The sequence below is a fragment of the Corvus kubaryi genome, unplaced genomic scaffold (assembly GCF_017639235.1).
Source record: "Corvus kubaryi isolate FWS band 111438036 unplaced genomic scaffold, C.kubaryi_AGA036_p1.0 133, whole genome shotgun sequence".
Lineage (NCBI taxonomy): Eukaryota > Metazoa > Chordata > Aves > Passeriformes > Corvidae > Corvus > Corvus kubaryi.
In genome coordinates, this window is record NW_024580667.1 from 36,360,823 (window position 1) to 36,380,438 (window position 19,616).

A 19,616-nucleotide genomic window follows, 5' to 3' on the forward strand; every position below is an offset into this window, starting at 1 on the left:
CTCTGCCATTCCGTTGAACTCTAGAAACACTTCAGTGAACTGTAGGATGGGGCTTCAGGAGCGCTGGCTAAAAAGACTCATGATTTAGTGTCAACAGAAATCTGTGTTAGCTTGACAGTATAAACATGTGAAATTAATATGATTAGAATCGAGTATGTTCAGACATTCAGGGCATAAGAAGATGTTTGGTTCTCAAAAGCAATTAGATTTCTTTTAATCAAGGAAATTGAGGTGGTAAATGAAATTAATCTTGAGCCTTTATAAGCATCTGGATAAGACAGCAGAAATTGCTTAAGCTGGATGGGAGAGCTTATTTTTCAGTGACAAATTTGTCACTTTCTCCTTGTGAAGGGCTTATGAGAATGACAATTTCCTCTCAGGTAAGTTCCACTATGAGGTGCTACACTTCTGCCAGCTAATGGCTGTATCACAAACTCATGGGGGAGGAAAATGAGATAAAATTCGCCACACTTGTAGTTATTGTTAGCATAGAGATGTACAGAGGGATTGAACATGCTGACTGATTTATTAATCACCTTGTTAGTGGCTGTAGCCAGTTAATACAGTGCAGTTAGATATCACAATGCAAGTAGTAATTACTATCAACTACCTTCCCAAGTTGCACAAATGCATTTATTTTACTGACTAGGTACAGAAAAAGCCTGATAAAGTGAATGAAGAGCTTCTTACAGATGGAACAACAGAAAAAAAAGGAAATACGGAATCAGTTACAAGGTAATGCATAATTTGCCTCTAATTCAACTGTTCCAGGACATGTTTATTATTACTCATAGCAAGTAAATTTTCTTACTTGATAGTGATACAAATGTATGAAAAGACTCTCCAAGGGATTTATAATATAAATAAAAAGGGGGAAAGATAAGCTGTAATGTCTTGTACATCTCCTTTTTTATCCCCTTCTTAATCCCTCCTTTGTACTTCCAGTTCCTCCTCATTTTATCCTTTGGCTGTTACTTTTCATTTTGCTGTGGCAGGGAATCAGTCTCAATGTGAAACTCTCAGCCAGTTATGTCATACTCAGATGTATCAAACTGAACATCAAAATAATGCTGCTTGTCTGCTACTAGACATAATTTATGAAATCTCAAGTAGTGTTTTTACCTTTTTCTTTAAGGTTCAAGTTCTTTAAGTAACTGTAATAAGCATCTCAAGTGTTACATTTCAGGCTAATAACTTCGTAATATTTCTAATTTGCCATTTTGAACAAGATTCAAAAAAGGTTTTCTTCAGTTTTTAGTGGCTTGGGCAATGGTTATCAGTCACAGACTGCTAAAGAAAATAAAGAAAAGGCATAGCAGTTCTACTTTATCTAGTAATCAGTTGGCTCAAGTCGGTCCTGTACACACACATCTCTTGGTAGATCCAGGACTGAGTTCTGTTCTAGCTTTAAAATATCTCATGATAAGGCCTCTTGTACCACAAGTACCTACAGACCTAGAATTATATTGAGAGTCTGTTGCTGATTTTACGTTTATCTCCATTTATCCACAGATGGTTTTACTGTTACAATATGATAGAATCACAGAATGTTAAGGGTTGGGAGGGCCCTTAAAGATCATCCAGTCTCAAACCTGCCCACCATGAGCAGGGTCACCTTCCACTAGACCAGGTTGCCCAGAGCCTCATCAGCCTGGCCTTGAACACTGCCAGAGATGGGGCAGCCACAACCTCCCAGGGCAACCTGTTCCAGTGTCTAACCTCCCCTACAGTAAAGAATTTCTTCCTAATAGCTAACCTAGATTTCCTCACTGTCAGTTTGTACTCACATTGACTAGATTCAGAAACCCTCCCAGACAACTATGCTACAGCTCTCAAAAATCTCTTGCTGTGGACCCACATTGCTGCACAAAGGTGCCTCCTTTGGAGAATGATGTTAGTTGATTTTCATTGACTTCAAGCTTCCCACCTCTAATGGGCTGCATCAAAGGATGTATGTGCAGTGATCAAAATCTTATCTCCCTCTAAGAAGGTTACAAGGCCAGACATCTCTCAATCTTCCAGGTCTTGCCTTTTATCACAGTGGCATTCATCAGGCTCTGAGCTTGGCTGGGCCAAGGAAGCCACTCACCCAGTGAAGTTTATTTGCTCTTCCCAGTGACTCAAGGTTGTGGCTCAAAGGCAGGATTTGAGGCTGACTGTCAGCCTGTTGCCATCTAGGACATTGTCAAATACCCTTCCTTTTTGTTATCCCAGAATGAGAACAATATCCACCAGCACAATGTTCACTACAGGAACCCCACGTGTGCTCTAACATGGGAGTTGTGCACACCACGTTGCCCAAGCATTTTCAAAACTGAGCTGCCCTTCTCCAGCTGACTGCTTTTCCCACGTGACCTTATAGGTCAACCCAGCAGCTTTGGGAGATTTCTGCTTTCTGTAAAGCTTTGCAGAATCAATATGTTCAAGATCCTTGCATCAAACCCTGATTTTCTTTGTTCGCATGTGATGGCTGCATTATAAAAAGTTTGATATTCTTTCAGTCCTGCTATCATTAAATATAAGACATGAGACAAAAAGTCAGGAAGAAAGGAGACAGACTGCTTGGACCTGGGAACTGCAGTCTGTTCAGCCTGTGAGAGTTCAGTGCTGGTTGAGAGGTTGTCTGTCTTCTTTGAAGATGCCACACCATGCAGACAATGCCACTCCACTGATGTCTCTCTCTTTCACCATGCCTGAGTGAAAAGAGTGTGGGTGTCTCAAAAGATTATTCACACCACTTAAACACATTGCAGCCTCTCAGCTATTTCTGAGGTTTCAGCTTTGTATTAGTGGAGTGATCTGAATTCTTTTGAATACATTGGAGATCTGAGACTTGTCTCATTTGCTCTTAAAGATTATGAGGATACTTATTTTTACACTTTCTAAAGGATACTTTTAAAAGGGATATAACCAGAAGAAAAAGTAATAGGAGTGACTCATGCAATCTAAGTGTGTGAGGAATGACTCACTTCACAAAAAATACTGTTGAGGTGAATTTCCAACAGTATCAAGCCATACTGTAACCAATCTGGTTGTGCAGTTCTGAGATCTGTGAAGCAGTGCCTGAGGGAGACTGCAGTCACCATCTCCTCCTGGCTCTGTGTGCTGGAAGGCAGATTAAAAACCAGTCCTGGTAGACTTTGGTATTCAAAGCTAGCAAAGAATGCTGTGCAGTGGAAACAGAAACCTCTGTACAACATACCTCTTATAGGGACAGGAATTGGATTAATTTGAAGAAGAATTCTGCAAGTGTTACAAGAAACACTTGGGAAATCCCATTACCAGAGACCACTGAATGTTATGAGAGTATTCTGGAAAAGGCTACAACTCCTCAGCCTTGTCATTTGCTGTTGGGACAACCCTGGGCTAAATAAGTGATTTGGCCTCATGTGGCCATCTTTTTCTTATGTTCAGTCTTAGAGGATATAGTCAGTTTAACCATTTATGGGGCTGTGCAGACCTCCTTCACTTCCAGAATATGCATTGGTTGTTCTGTAGCATGCATGTGGATGTAGAATGCATGTGGGTGAAGCTTGGAAAACAACTGTGTCCGATTTTAAAAATTACCAGTTTTACAGATATTCTGTCTGTGTGTATTTCTGGTTTGATTTTTTTTTTTTTTTTTTTTAACTTTGATAAAACGTGGAATTCTTGTCAAATTTGGGTTTTGTTTGAATGAAAATATTGAAGACTGCTGTAGTGCCATTGTTTGTCCTAAGTGACTGGGTATGATGTGTTGCTCCCAAAAGATTTTTGGTATCATAGGCATGTGCAGTGGAAGTAGAATGTAAGTGTATTTGTTTACTGTAGAATGTGTATTTCTTTTGTGTATTTTCTTATTTCTGATTCCCTATGAACTTAATGGTAATTTAGTAGGATTTTTTTATGCTGAACGTTTACTTTATATAATTATTTATAATAATTCTTAGATTTTCAGAAGAAATTCCAACAGATGTGAAGGAAAAGAAAAGTGATATTCTTAACATATTTTCTGTTGCTTCAGGCCATTTATATGAACGTTTTTTAAGGTAAGGAAAGGTTAAAAGGGAAACAAGAATTTCATATATGAATGTTTTTTAAGGTAAGGAAAGGTTAAAAGGGAAACAAGAATTTCATAGCAATACTCTAAATTCTCTTCGTAAAACTAAGCAATCTAAAGAAACTGACTTTTTAAACAACATCTGAGTGGTAAATTTTCAAAACATTGGAAAGTTGTATACAGTGAGGACTAAATTAATCTTTAAGAACAAAGTGATTCAACATACAGATGTTCAAAAATACCGTTATTCTTTGAAGACAGAAAATGTCTTTCATGTGTGAAGTCCAAACATAAAAGATGAAGTTCAGCCTTTCTGTATAAAGACAAACCAGAAGTGGCTTCATTAGAGTTGTATCTATTTGTGTTTAGTCCAAACTGTGGATTTACTACATGCACATATGGCCTTACTGATCTCAGGGCTCTTTCAATGAGCAGTGATTGCTTTTAAGGAATCCTTTACAGTGTTGCCTAATCTGTTCACAACCATCTCTGTTACTTTTATGATCTGAGCACACGTTTAGTGATTTGACTGCTGAGTCATCTGAACTTTGAGCATTATGTTTCTTTCCTTCAACCACCTTCATAAAGGGAAAGACACATTTACTCTAAAGGAGAAAAAGGGATCTTAAAACATCCTACCTGCTGCTTTCTTATTTTCGAGTTCATTATATCTTGATTTTTTCAGTCAGACTTGACCTCTTGTAAGGTTTAAGACATTGCTTATCTCTCTGGTTGCACCAAACAAAGGCCATGATAGAGAAAAGTAATTGAACCCAAAATAGTAATTCTTAGTGTAATTCTTACTAAGGATTTTCTGAACAGGATCTGACTTACACTCTGTGTTTTTATTTTCAGCAACCTATTAAACTCAACCAATATATTCTAAAATAATTCCAGGCTATTTCAGTAGCCAAGTTAATATAAGGTAGTAACCATTATTCTAATTTTGTCAGGCACCTCTCTTAGAATAAAACATTTTAATAGATCCACTTTTGAAATTGTTCTTTCTACTATTGCTTAGCCAATCTGGATCAAATAAGGCCATCTCAAAGTGCCCTTGAACACGTGCTCTTTAAAGCTTTTAATTAGAAATAGGTAGAAATTTCTACTTAAACTGGGTTAAAGAAATTTATACTTAGAGAGTTTTAGTACTTTTTAAGTGCAGTTGAAATTTAATGACCTGTGTGTATTTGTTTGTTTATTGTAGACTTATGTTTCCACAGAATTATGATGCTTTCTGTCCTACGTCATACAAAAACACCAGTTAAATTTTGGTTTCTGAAAAACTATCTCTCCCCAACTTTTAAGGTAGGAGAAGAGTCTTCCTCTTTTTTTCCTTTAAAAATTTAAGTAATATTTTTAAAATTACAATTGACTAATTATATCATTCAAATTAAATTTTCACAGTGGAAAATGATCCTTGAATCTATTAAATACCAATAGTTTTAAAAGCATTAGGTATAAGGTTCTTCTCTTCTGGAACTCTAAGCCCAGTGATAAATTATAATAATTTATTCTCTTCTGATGAAATGCTTTCTCTATTGGTGCAGCTGAGGATACTGCTAAAACCAAGGGAACATTTTAAAATAATAAATTGTCCAGTCAGTAAGGCCAGCACAGCTGCAGCTGCCCTGTAACATTCACTTCTTTTCCTTTTGAGTCCTTGTGTGTCTCATATATGTGCACCTGATAGTTTTTTGTTCTTCTTCTAGGATGTAATTCCTCACATGGCTAAAAAATATGGGTTCAAGTATGAGTTGGTACAGTACAAGTGGCCCCGCTGGCTTTATCAACAGACAGAAAAACAAAGAATTATCTGGGGCTACAAAATTCTTTTCTTGGATGTTCTTTTCCCTTTGGCTGTGGATAAAATAATATTTGTTGATGCCGACCAGGTAAGAAAAAATAATGGTATATTAACTGTATGAGGAATTAATTCGGGCTTAAATTGATCTAGTTTCATTCTCTGTGGCCATTTTACTCAGCTGTTGGTCTCGTAAGACTGTTGCAGTTGCCCAAACTAAACCAGTGGTGTTGCAGAATGTAAATGCAAGAATTTCACTTGTCTTCAGTCATGTGGGCATTAAGAATTTCACTACACTGAGTTGTCCTAAATTGTCTGTGGAGAGAGAAAGGCACTTGGAGAGATGTGTGTGATCTTAAAGGTGCATTTCACTGTAAGCATATTGGAGTGATTCCATCTCTGGGTTGATTGTGAGAGGAATTCTGCACTATGGCCAGAGTCTGAGGTGATTTGGACCTTTTGAATGACTTCTGGATGGCTGAAATTCTTCAAGATTAATTCTGTCTCTCTTTTAAATTTGTATGCGGTCCTTCGTTCAGGAATGAATATTGTAAAATATACTCAAAGGCAAAGTGCTGTCTCAGATGAGACATTGAAGAGTTTATCACAAGGTTATTAAAAATATTGGGACAAATTCTAATGTATTTTGGTCCTTTTCCAAAGCTTGAGAATAAATGAAATTTAGGTGTAGCAATTCAGACTGCAACTTTCTGCAATTTCATCTGGATACACTGCCTGGGAACACTGGTTGTCTGTCCTAACTACTGTAATGACTTCTCTGTGCTCCCAAATAGCTAAAACTCTTTTTTACCTCTGATGAATTAGGTAAGTGGGGTTTGATGGAAGAAGGGTTGATTAGCAAATAAAGGGCATTTGTAAAATGTCATTATAACCCCTTTTTGAAAATACTTCACCATTAGATACAAGGATTTTTCAAATGATGCAATAATTTTGGAGCGCCCAAGTTGGGTAACACATAGGAAGGATTCTTTAGAAGGGACATGACTGGGAGATTTCTAAAGTTATGTTTCTTAATTAAGGAATTTAATATTGGGCAACCAGAAACAGTGGTCTGTGAATTAAAAATATATTGCCAGTTTAATTTAATTTGCTCAATAAATGTGTTGCACAGGTGACCACTGTTAATAATATAGTAAACTTTTTTTTTTCTTGAAGAATAATTTAGTAAATATCTCCCATTGGAATACTTTATCTATACCCCACTGTTGCAGTGTCTCAGGGGTTTTTTTAAAATTAAACTTTGTGAAGCCTGCTGCAATACCTACCCTCATATGCATACCTTGGAAACAGTATTAAATTATAAAAATAAGCATCTTCTTACTTAGATTGTGAGAAGTGACCTGAAAGAACTTAGAGACCTAGACCTCAATGGAGCTCCCTACGGATACACTCCTTTCTGTGACAGCCGCAGAGAGATGGATGGCTACCGCTTCTGGAAATCGGGATACTGGGCATCACACCTCGGGAAAAGGAAATACCATATCAGGTAGGATCACCCCTTACACACTTCCTGTACATTTGACTAAAAACTGGATGTTGGTGCTGATCACTGAGGCATTCAAGAGCCATTCTCAGTAAGAGATGAATAAGGCAGGAATTCTGATGACATATTGATTTCACTATCTTATGGTAGCTTCAGCCACTTAATAAAGAAAAATATCCCTTCAGGATGGAAACATGTTTTACTTCCTTGTTACTTTTATTACTGTTATCAAAAAGAAGGTGAAACCCCAGAAATCTTAGTTCTTTTTTTTTAATCCTTTTAGTGCCTTGTATGTTGTGGATCTGAAGAAGTTCAGGAAGATTGCAGCTGGAGACAGGCTTCGGGGCCAGTACCAGGCTCTTAGTCAAGATCCAAACAGTCTGTCAAATCTAGATCAGGTATATATGGCTTTAAGCATTTTTGGGTCTATTCTCTTTATCTTTCTCAATATGCATGGAGTATCTTGTATCTCAACATAAATGTTATATAATTCCAAAACTATTTCCCATTTACTGCTGTTTTAGCCTGTTTTCAGGTGTGCATATGAGCACAGTTCCGAAAACTGAACACTGATGATTATTTTTAATTTTAAAAATGAGGAAAAACTCCAACATACAGGACTTTTCACCTTTATTTGTAGTTGTCCTGTGTGCATTTGTGTTCTTCTGATAACTGTATATTCTGATAATGGTAATTATATTCTTGTTTAGCAAGAGCTTGTTTCCTTTTTCTTCTTTTTTTCCATTAACGTAAATTTAATTTTCCTTTGTAAGCTAACTGCAAATGCACTCTGGTGGTGGCTGTACATGGTCACCCTGGGGTGGACCATGGAGTTTGTCTCACTTTGAGTGAACGTCAGAAGACTTCAGAAGTGAAATTGTCCCTACTTTTGGTGTTTTCCTTGTGGAATTACTAAAGCACAGAAGATTTTTACCTGCCTCTAGCAGCAACAGGATCCCACAGTAGCAAAGCCCACATTTCTCAGTGCTTTTCCACACCCTTGCTCTCCGAGCAAGTTTCTCTTACATAAGGACATTATTGCCACTCACATGGTCCTTTTCCTAGAAATGAAAGTAAAAACTGAAAATAGCAGTTCTTATGATACTGGACAAAGAAAAGTGGAAATACAACCACACTAAAAACTCAAACTAGACTGGACACCTGGAGCTGGAGCAGCCTTTAGCTGAATGTTGAGAGCAAAAGGCTGATTTAACAGCAACGGAGTTCCCCTCTTTGTGGACAACAGAATGGATTACTGGCCCTGATCACCCATGCAGAGTCCTGATGTGATAGAGCTGTGTGTTCCCCAAACACAGTCTTACCCACATGCCTTTCAGAAAGACCTTTTAAGATTCAGAGGTTACAGGGTTTCCACCATAATGCTGGTTTTCAGAAAATTGGTTTTATCCAAGTTCTCAAAATATGAAAACTTCTCATTTTAAGATTCTTATCTTTCCAATTACAGCATTAATACATGATAGCATAAAACTCTTCTAAGACTGTTGGATCAAATCAAAAGCCACTTGAGGACCAGATGTTAAGGTAGCTAAATCTTGGCAGAATGGAATTGGAATCACTTTGGAAAGTGAATATTTCAAAGTAACATTTTCGTAATAATCTGGTTTGACTGTATTGATAGGAACTACTTGCTGTCTTTGTTGACACTTCTTACACAAAATACAGCAATGCTGCTGGAAATACAAACCACAGTGCAATGTATTTGAGACCTGGAGAGCTTTCATCCACTGCTAAGGATGCATTATGACTCTTATTACTATTTTCATTTTAAAGACCTGTCTGGAGTGCTCACTGCCCTTCTCAAAGAAGCAGCAATCTCAGCTCTCTGCTAATCTGCTGGCAGTGCCATCTTCATGGGTGGTAGTTAAGGTTCTTAAACCACAAAAGAGAAGTAGATAGAAGGGAAAATGGTGATTTTAAATGCCAAGGAGAATAAGTATAGAACTCCTAGGGAGAAAAAATTACACATAATAAAAACTAGACTTCCAGGACAGTAATTTTGTTCAGAGGGTTTTTTGTATTAATTCTTTTTTTGTTTACTTGAAATGCTGAAAGTAACAGCTGACTTTCTACTTTTTACTCCATGTAACAATTGTTAAATTCACAGCTTCTAAAAGAAGTATAGTAACTCAGGAATTGCGATTTCATTTAGAATGTCAGAGAGGCACAACAGAAAACCAGTCTCTCTTTTTTTGGAATTGAAATGGTGAAAAACTATTTTTTGATCTTCCAAAAATTAAAAGTTTTTCAAAAAATAAAGCATTTCAATTAATGTTGGATGTCATGGCTCTCTGTGTACTAATATTTGATGAAATCTTTCTGCACTAATGTCTCTATTTGAGTGAAGTTATTGCTGCATTATGAAAGATGTATATGTGCTATTTTATTCTGTCACGTTTAGCAGTGTGAACTGGCAAAACAAGATGTGACTAATACTTTATTATTCTAATGAGACATTTATTTTAAAATATAATGTAAGGGTTGCACATGTGAGGGAGCTTACAAGTAGACATACCAGTTATGACCCCTGTTGTTTGTAACTCTGGCCCCAGAGTATGTGCAGTGAGCGACTGCCTGAGGTTGTTCTCATTTACAAATGCTGTTGTTCCCTGCATTCAGCCAGATCTTGGTTCAGAGGCTTCATGATGAGACTACCTGACTCTATGTAATAAAGGTCAAAAAACCCAGAAGTAAAGTAAGGAACATAGCCAGAACAGCAGTTTAAAAGCTTTTCCTTCTCAACCTCATGTTTCTGGAAGCCATTTTCCTAGAAGTCATCTAAATTTAAAGTAGTGGCGTAATTCTATATTATTTCTTTTTTGAGTTGTTTGTTTTTAATTTAAGGAAAGGAAAGCTGGTTTGAGTTTTGCTTTTTAGTAGTATTTATAGTATGATAGGCAGTATCTGAGCCAGGGGTATCAGACAGAAGTATTGCTCATGTCAAGCTAAGGGAGGACAGACTTAAGGACCAGAAAAAATTGCTTGACAAGTGAGATGTGGAGTTGGCCATCAAAATGAGCATGACCAAATGTTGAATCTACTTGGAAAAGAACTGGGTGAGCACTTAGAAGGAAATGTAAGAACAATTTGCAGAAATGGTAATAGGAAAAATACTTTTAAATAGCAGCTTGATAATCAGTTACATTACATTCAATGCTAATTTATGATTTTATGAAATTTGTACAGGATCTTCCCAATAATATGATTCATCAAGTAGCCATTAAGTCTCTCCCTCAGGAGTGGCTTTGGTGTGAAACCTGGTGTGATGATAAGTCCAAGAAAAAGGCTAAAACAATAGACCTGGTGAGTTGATCCTGACTTAAATGAGTTCTATTGATTAACAACTTTGCTGTGATTTCTGGGGCTTTTGAGGTTAAGTGTATATCATGTCATGAAGGCAGCAGCCTTGCTGGAAGGCACTGCAACACTCCATCCCTTCCCCTGAAACATTTTCTCCTCTGAGATCTCTCCCACTTGCTCTGTACAAGTTTGCTTACATTAGAGCTGAAGACTGTACCAAAGAATTAAGTATTGCTGTCTCTTAACTGGACAGGATTGAGGCTTTTCATGCTCATACACATATTCGCCTTATAATTTTTCCACAGTCAGCCAAGTTACTGGGACTGTGAGGAAGTGCTGTTACCTGTCTGGGCATTTGTGAGCTCAATCGCTCCCCATATAGAAGGTTCCTCCAGAGCCCACTGACTTAACATTATCATGGTGTTCTTGGTCTGTTTCATTGCTGTAAACAGGAGATAAAGCAAAGCTTAAAAAGTGTAGTGCTCAGGAGACTATCCATGTTCAGGAAGAAGAAAGTTTCTTTCTTTGGGGATAGAAACAGAGAGAAAATTCTTCTTCCTGTCATTATTTACCCCATCCCATTTTTCCCCCCATTTTGATTTTTTGACAACACACACACACACAGTTTGTGATGCTTTAGATACAATTTGGAAGAAAAACAGGTAGTTGGGACTTGGTGTGACTTTTCAGTATGTAAATAGTTTTGTTTTCTTTGTGTCTTTACAGTTGTTAAAATGAGCTTTGTGCACTAAAGGCTGGTGCTCTCTGTTCAAAACCCACCTCAGGGTCAGTTTCAATATACTAATGTGAATCTTGTATCTCCCTGGGTAACTTTGTCTAAATCTTAGTAGTGTTGTGCTATACATATAGTCAGGAAAAGAAAAGTATTTACAATTCATTGGAGCTACATTCTCTGAAAAGGTGTTATTTTCACATTTGGTTTGTTTACATCTAACATGTTTTAAACTTTCAGTGCAACAACCCCCAAACCAAAGAACCAAAACTAAAGGCTGCTGCCCGGATAGTTCCTGAATGGGTTGATTATGACTCTGAGATCCGAAACTTAATACAGCAAATTGAGAGAGAGAAGAAAAATCTAACGTCATCATCTCAGAAAGGTAATTTACATGCATATTCAGCTGTTGGCTTTTAAAAATTAAATATTAGTATAGTTGAAATTAAGATTGGGGTCAGTAGGCACAAATCTTGTGTTTGTGTAATTTCCCTTGCTCTTAGAGAAATGGTGTGGGGTTTGACAGTCATGTGATGCTTCTTTACACAGGAGTTACACTGAGAGGACAAAACCTCTTGTTTCATGCCAGAATCGAAGAGAAAGTTCAGTGGGGTCCTGTGCCTGGACCTCAAACACAATGTGTGACCACCAGTCACACATTTCAGCCACAAATATTAAACAAAGCACATTAGCTTAGACTTCACTTAGATACTCTAAAGCTCATGTCTATTAAGCAGTAGGGAACTGAGTATTAATTTGCCTCTGCATCTCTCACTGCACGCTTATCTACCCAGGCCTTTTTGCACTAGACTAAATTCTATTTGGATTAGTTTGAGGGGATTTGGTTTCTTTTGTTTGTTTGGGTTTTTTTTGTTTTGTTATGTTTTGGGGTTTTCTTAACTAAAATTGTTTTAAAGTGAATTAGTTAAATAGCATGAAAAACCTAGACAAACAAAACCCAAAACCAAAAAATCCAAGTCCCACTTGACTTCTTGGAGTGATGTGAAACAAAATGAAAAGATGATCTCAGCTCCCAGGGTTGAAGAAAAAACTTAGCAGATAAACATTTAAAAGTTTTGAGCAGAGGAACAAATTCACTTTTCCTAATAAAGAATTCTTAGTGGGTTTTACTCTTTGTGAAAGCTTACAGTCAGTTTGTAGCAAGGCTCCACAAATAAAGTCCCTGTTGCTCAACTGACTGATTAACAAAAAATGGAAAGTAAAGGGCTTTCTCGACATTTTACAAACCCAGGCATTGTCTTTATGTAACTCTTTTTGGTGTGGTTTTTTTCCCTTTGGTTACAGGTCTCAAGCACGATGAACTTTAGCACAGCCCGTGACCAGCAATGGTGACAGCTCCAGAGTCTTCTGGGAAGGACTGAACGGAATTTACAGCTGTTATATTGGCACTATTTGCAACATTCTTTAATGTGAAGTCAAATATTTTATAACTTAAAGTGTTATTTAAAACATTTTAAATGCAATACAAAAGTGGGAAATCCACCGGTACTTGGGGGTTTGGGGTTTTTTAACTAGTATGGAGCAGCTTTCCCTGTTGCTTTGCTTTTCTTTTCCTTCTTTAAAGTACAGTTTTCCCAGAGGAGTTTGGAGTATGAAGAAAGATGTGTTCAGCATTGTCAGTCTGGGGGAGGACACACACACAGTGAATATGTACTTGAAAACTGTTTTATGCATTAGGCTGATGTATTTAAACATCAAAAATTTTGATTATATGCCCATAGTTTTGTCCCTAGAGAAATGCTGTGGTCACAAAGAATTTCATAAAAGGTAACGTGTGTCATTTAGACTACACAAAGATAAGTCCACGTGGGAGCTAAAGCAGGGAATGACACTTCCCATTTACTATGCAGGATTACTGCACATTTACAGATTTTAAAAACTAATTTTTGATTCTTAGGCTCCTTTTGGCCACTTGAATAGTGTGTGATAAAATTCCATTATGGTTTTGGTTGAGGTGATTTTCCAACGAGCATCCATTGCATCAGAAGGTCAGTACCTGAAAGCTGCTTTTACTCACTTTTGATTATCATCATCCTGTTTCTAACTGAAAATAATAAAATACATGAGTATTTTTTGACTATCAGTGGTGTCTCCTGTAATTTTCTCAACCTGTATTCACAAAACCGTTGCTTTAATGGGATACTGACATTTTGATCCCAGAAAAATTGCAGGGCAAAGTTCCTGCAATACACATATTTGAAAATGGGGAATTTGTGTCTTAAACTGAAATCTAATGCCTTAACTACAGACCCTGTTCTTCAGGCTGTGCTGGTTTCAAACTGGGATTGGATGAGACCATACATTCTTCTGAGAACAACTTAATGCAGTCTTCCAGTTTAAATGCTTGGAATTATAAAAGACCAGGTAATTTGCACTGAGTGGGTGAATCAGCAATGAGTTGCACATTATTTCCATAGCAGCAAATAACTGAATAAACAATAAGAGAAATGAAGCCTATTTTGTATCCACTGTCATTGTCGTCAGGTACTGGTTATTTACAATTTCTTACTGTAAGAGCAAGTATTTCAAATCCCATGTTGCTGGTATTTTTCAAGCCATTTTACCAAGTAATGTGAGACATGCAGGTTTTTGTACAGCTTACTGTATTTTTTGTTTCACCTTTATGTATTTTAAACAGTTTTAACATGTCACATACAGATTTTTAGGTGCCTGTTGAGGGATTTCCTTTGTATGAAGTACCCAGTGGGGTACTTCCTGTGTAACCCAATAGCAACAGTCACTAAAGCCTAATGTCAGTTCTCTTTACCTCTGTCCCATTTCAGTGCAGGAGCTGTTTCGTTATCCTTGTCCTCTTAATTACATCAGGGCATGATGCAGCAAGTCAAATATATTTGAACATAAACTTTAAGTTGGTATTTTTATACCACAGAGATGGACTTGTAACTGACTCAGCAGATACATATGCACTACTATAAATTCCATGCATAACAAGGAAATAACTGATTCTCCATATCAGAGGACAAAAACCCCAAACCATTATTCAACTGTTTATTTTATTTTCAAAATATTTTTCTAAGCTTATACTTCCACCCTGCTGCCTGACTCTGCAGCAGCATTTCACATTGATCTGCCTTGGTATTCCATGCTTGAAGCACACATTGGAAAACTTGCTTTAACTTCTGTCCTAAAGGTTCTTTAAGAAACCTTAATTCTCTTTAATTATGATTATCTGTGTGAGAGTATTATGCAGTATAAAAAGTGGTTAATTCATGCACTGATTTCATGTTCATTTTCTATAGCTTCTTTTTAAAATTGGATTACCTCTACTGGCTTTAAAAAAAGAAATAACTCTTTAAATACTATTTCCTTGAGATTACTGGAATGGTTAGAATATAATTTTATAAATGTAATTTGCTGGAGATATTTTGAAGATGTAAAAGGTTTCATGCAATTTTCTACAGTGTTTTATATATTTGTAAAAAATGTTCTACAGTATTTCTTTTTTTCTGCATAAAATACTACTTTCAAAGAAAGCTCTTTGAGATATAGAACGGTTTATAAAATAAGAAAGGTCCCACAAATACATTCACTACTTTTTAAAGCAGCACTTTGAGTCATTAGCATATCATTATATTTTTAATACTAAATCCATGGATTGTATATGTTGTACAAAATATTAAAAGGTACCACTGGAGAAAAAAAGATGATTATTCTCTGTTCTCCCTTTTAGTATTACACAATAACCATTCCTGACTTGGTGAACAGGTCCAAAGCAAAAGAATGGCAGCAAGTCCTCAAATGTCTTCAAGCTGTGAGTGTTTTTGCAGGGAAGCAACAGCAATGTTCAGAACGAGGCATCTGCTGTAGGGTGAGGTGTTGAGGTGCAGAGAGAGCTTATTTTTTATTTCCAGTCTCTGTGCTCTGCCCTGTGAAAGGGAACATATCCTGGTTTAGAATGTTGCCAAAACATGGGACAATTCAGTAAATACGCAAAGGAGTATTTAAACTATTCCAATGAAGGGATTTTACAATTTATATTCCTGTTACAGTGTCTTTTCTATGTCTTGATCTTTTTGCTATTAGCTGGTAAGTTTAACAGAAAATGAACAAACCGGGCATTAGTGCAGTATTGTTGATGAGCTTTAGGATGAAAAGTATTTCTCAGTAAGGTTCCTTTTAACCTGTTCCCTGAATCAAGTACTTTCCTTCAGACTTCATGCAACCATAGGATACTGGATTGGAAGGGACCTCAAGGATCACCTGCTCCAGCCTTTTTGGCAAAAACACAGTCCAGACACAATGACCCAGCACCCAGTCAGGCAAATTTCAGTGTCCAGCACTGGGGAATCCACCATTTCCCTGGGGATATTCCACGGGCTGGTTGTTCTCGTGGTGAAATCAGCATTCAACAGGGCTTCTACAGTTGCTGTACTTGACTTCTATACATCCAGGGTTCTCTTCCACACAGAATGTGGCTGCTGCCTCCTCCTCCCCTGCCTGCAGAACTGCCCTGTGCATTTCTGCACAGCTCCAACTTCAAACCTGGAGAGCAGGGTGAGGAAAGAAGGGAAGACAAATACATAGCAGTGCTTTCTTGTCATCATAAATATCTTTATTGTGAAAAATACCATAAAATAATTCCCACAGTTCTAGAAAAAACAGTTCTTGCTTTTTAGATTTATGATTCCATATAAAGACATTTTATAATTTGAAACATTTGATAAATCTCTGGCTAGCTTTACTTATCCTTCTTAAAACATGAAACTGCTACTTAGTGATTTGCTGAGGGCAAAAAAAAAAAAATTATTCTCCCATTTATTTTGTTACAGCTTTATGGATAAAAGTGTGGATTACAGAGCAAACAATACCTTACAATAAGGCACTTTTAAATACAACTAACCTGCTATGCTATCGTGGCTAGTTTCCAGCAAAGCTCCTATAAATCACAGCCCTAAACAGAAGGATAATTCTTGTTCCAAACGCTGGTCTGAAAACTGAAACAATAACAAGCTTTGTTTTTTCTGCATATGTCACAAGTTTGAGCTCTTCAGTTTGTAATTCACTTTGAATCTCTTTAAATACTGATCAGTTATTATACCAGTATTAAGCATGTACCAACTATGCTCCCCCCACCTTCATTTTAAAACAAGTTGGAAACTAGTTTATTAAAACTGAAAGAATTCCACAAAGTTTGCATCTACATACAGCCAATTATGGTAACGCTGCTTCATGCACATCTCAGGGTTGACAAACTACCGAGACATTTACTTCAATGTTCAGTTACTGAACATCATTGCACTACAGACACCCACGAATAAATAAAAAGGCGAGTTCAGCCTCCTTGCGTCTCTCCTGCACCATTAACACTCAGCAGGGTACCGGCGCTTCATGTTCCAGAATCACGTCAGGAAATGCAGCGCCGGAGCTGGAGAGCCTTGCAAGGGTAATGGTTTCTTTTTAACATTACTTTGTCTTTCTGTGTTTCCAGAACACTTCAAAGCCCTTCAAAACAGCACTGGGGTGGTAACACTTCCTGTAAGCAGCTGCTCAATACTAGGAAAGCCTTGTTCCCCACTGTCACTTTTTGCTATTGTTTCCAAGAACCTGTCTTCCACAGAAGGAATCTGTGAACAGCAATCATGCATTCAGCAATCAGCATCTACTGACTACATTCAAGCCTTTTTGTTCTTAAAATGTAGTTTTCCCATTTCCATTCATTCATTTTCCAAATGCACATGGGTCCTTTTTTGTTCCTGAATGCTCCCGGTGTACAGCAGAGCTGTGCTGCTGCCTCTGAGAAACAAAGCAACACTGCTCCAACATCAGTGCCTTGTATGAAGAATTTACTCATGAGGGAACATCTTATTCCTTCTCTAGAAGGAAAAAAATTAAACCCCAGGAAACAATTCTCTCAGCTCAAGCTTTTAAAGCTGCACAAGGGCAGTCCTTTGAAAGAAGACTTATTCCCAGCACTCCCCCGGCCCACAAGCACAGCTGTCTGTGGTCTTTACTGTGACTTCCCGCAGCCCAGCCACTCCTGCATGTACAAGAGCAGACACATAGCTCACGCGGCTCATTCAATACTCATGTAACAGCAGCCCCTCAGGGGCACAGGGCTGACAAGGGCTCCAGGGGGACACGGGACAGCCACCACTCACAGGTACCTGCCCAGCTTTAGGTACTGCCAGCAAGCAGCAGGTGCAGAGGCCAAGCCCACGGAGCAGCAGGTTCCTCACTGTGCAGTGAGTTCCTGTGTCTGAGCCCCAGCCCCTCAGAGCCATGCCAGCCTCTGAACAGCCCTGAGCATCCCCAACGGTTTAAGCAAAAACGTTTCCAACAGGTCGAAAGCACAAGCTGAACTTGCAGAAAGTCATTCAACTTGGGGAACATGCAACAGTGGAGAGTGGGGTGGTTTTGTATCATAAATTTTTAGATACCACTATACAAGCTCCTCAGTTTGAAGATAAATTTGTGAACACTGACCTTTAAACTGCTGTTGAAAAACACTTTACAAAGCCACATGGCCTTGCAATTATGGTGGTGAAGTACTTGAGGCAGGAGCCAAGGGTTCTGCTTCAACAGCAACTTCATCTACAGTAAGAAAAGCCCCCTTTCAGACTGAAGGCCTTATTTGCCAATATCATTTGTTTTACTGAGGCTGCTTAGGTTTTCAAGTGCCAGGAGTTGAAGCGAGAGAAGGTTCCTATCAACTGATTATTGTTTTCCAGTTAAAATCCAATCAAGAGAACACTGACAAACTGTAATTCCTGCATTCCAAGAAAATGGCTGCTGATGAAACTCAGTAATTATGTCAGTAATTATGACAGATGCAGTTACAGAACGAGAAGACTCCTCACTCCTACCAGCTACAGCCCTGGTAACACCACACAGCGCATTCACACAGTTGCACCCACTACACCAAACCCATTTTAAGTACGTGCATATAGAAGAAAAAATAAAAACAGACTTTTGGCTAGTGGGAAGCAAATCCCTGTTTTTGCACACAGCTGTCTCTGCAGTACCTTGCACATAACATAAAATTACTACAATTTCATGTAGTACTAACTCCCTGTTGTATCACTCAGCAGAAGTGAAGTTGTATTACATGCTAAGGCTGGAGTTAGTATTAATTAATTAATATTCCTGCAGTACACTTGCCTCACAAGCTGTCTCAGTTCTGAGTTTATGTACAGAACTAACAAACTGCTGCAGAATCAGGGAAATGTCACATAAAATTTTCTACTCAAATCTCAAGCAGGTATTTTGTTAAAGTGCAAACTACTCAAAAATCATACCTAAATAAACACCCCAAATCACATTCAAAAAAGAAGTGTTTTGAAAAGCAAGTCTTTCCACCCACCCCCACCTCACTGCTGAGGGTTCCACCAAGGAAATCACCCCAATTAATTTCAGATTAGTGAACAACAAAGTGAGCAGGTATTTCAGATACAGGTACTCCCAAGCACTCTTTTTCCAGAGCGATTGTTGCAACTGGTTCAGCGCGCAGCCTCTTCCCCACCTCTGTCACTGCCAACGCCAATCCAGCAGGTGGTCACTTGGGTTTCCTCTTAAAAATACTGGGAGATGGATCATTCTGCTGAGCACAACCAACAGTTTGTTAATGTAGAGACTACTGTAACTACCCTTGCCACGTTTATTAGGCCCCAATCCAGAAAAATATTTACATGCATTTTTATCTTTAAGCGTATACTTGAGTTCTAAATTTAAGTGTTGTCCCAAGTAGCATCTTACTGGTTTTTCCATCCATAGGAATAAACAAGTCCTGCATATCCACAACAAATACATAGGCAGCACAACCCCCATCAGTGTGAGCTTGTCAAGCTCACCACAAAGTAAACCCAATGAAAGTAAAAAAGGAGCTTTCTTCTAGTGCAGTAAGACTCTGGGTTAAGGACAACATTATAGAAATTATGATTTTGGGTCTTGAACTGAGAGACTTTTTATTTTTCAATGAATTAAGTAAAAAACAGCAGCAGCCACCAGAAACAGTCTTGGCTCTAACTGAAGTGAAATTTGAATGTAAATGGTCCTCCTCCAGAACCAAAGGGGTTGAATCCTTGCCATGTGTTCCAGTTCCTGTGGAAAGGGTTGTTGCCACCCTGCTGACTCTCCGCATCCAGTGGGTCCTCTCCCGCATCAAACTTCCGCCTCATTTCTGGAGGAAACAAAACCAGGGTGGAATCATGGCACAGTAACAATGGGGTTTTCCTGGAAT

At 38.0% G+C, this 19,616-nt stretch overlaps 2 protein-coding genes across 5 annotated transcripts in view; one reads left to right on the forward strand and one right to left on the reverse strand.

Moving 5' to 3' along the window:
• The window catches only part of UGGT2 (UDP-glucose glycoprotein glucosyltransferase 2), an 80,102-nt gene extending 66,600 nt beyond the window's left edge, over positions 1–13,502 (forward strand). For 3 of the 4 annotated variants that reach the window (XM_042043616.1, XM_042043626.1, XM_042043635.1), the window contains 9 exons: positions 650–735; positions 3,930–4,028; positions 5,263–5,347; positions 5,752–5,934; positions 7,190–7,350; positions 7,631–7,745; positions 10,552–10,668; positions 11,639–11,783; positions 12,704–13,502. In XM_042043616.1, the coding sequence (XP_041899550.1) occupies positions 650–735; positions 3,930–4,028; positions 5,263–5,347; positions 5,752–5,934; positions 7,190–7,350; positions 7,631–7,745; positions 10,552–10,668; positions 11,639–11,783; positions 12,704–12,726 (1,014 nt within the window). In that variant the 3' untranslated portion in view covers positions 12,727–13,502. Of the gene's footprint in view, positions 1–649; positions 736–3,929; positions 4,029–5,246; positions 5,348–5,751; positions 5,935–7,189; positions 7,351–7,630; positions 7,746–10,551; positions 10,669–11,638; positions 11,784–12,703 lie in introns of those variants that run through there. The other variant, XM_042043645.1, reaches the window with a different exon arrangement.
• A 2,468-nt stretch (positions 13,503–15,970) lies between these two features.
• The window catches only part of DNAJC3 (DnaJ heat shock protein family (Hsp40) member C3), a 30,579-nt gene continuing 26,933 nt past the window's right edge, over positions 15,971–19,616 (reverse strand). Inside the window, exon 12 of the mRNA XM_042043655.1 lies at positions 15,971–19,556. Within this exon, the coding sequence (XP_041899589.1) occupies positions 19,399–19,556 (158 nt within the window). The 3' untranslated portion in view covers positions 15,971–19,398. The remainder of the gene's footprint in view (positions 19,557–19,616) is intronic.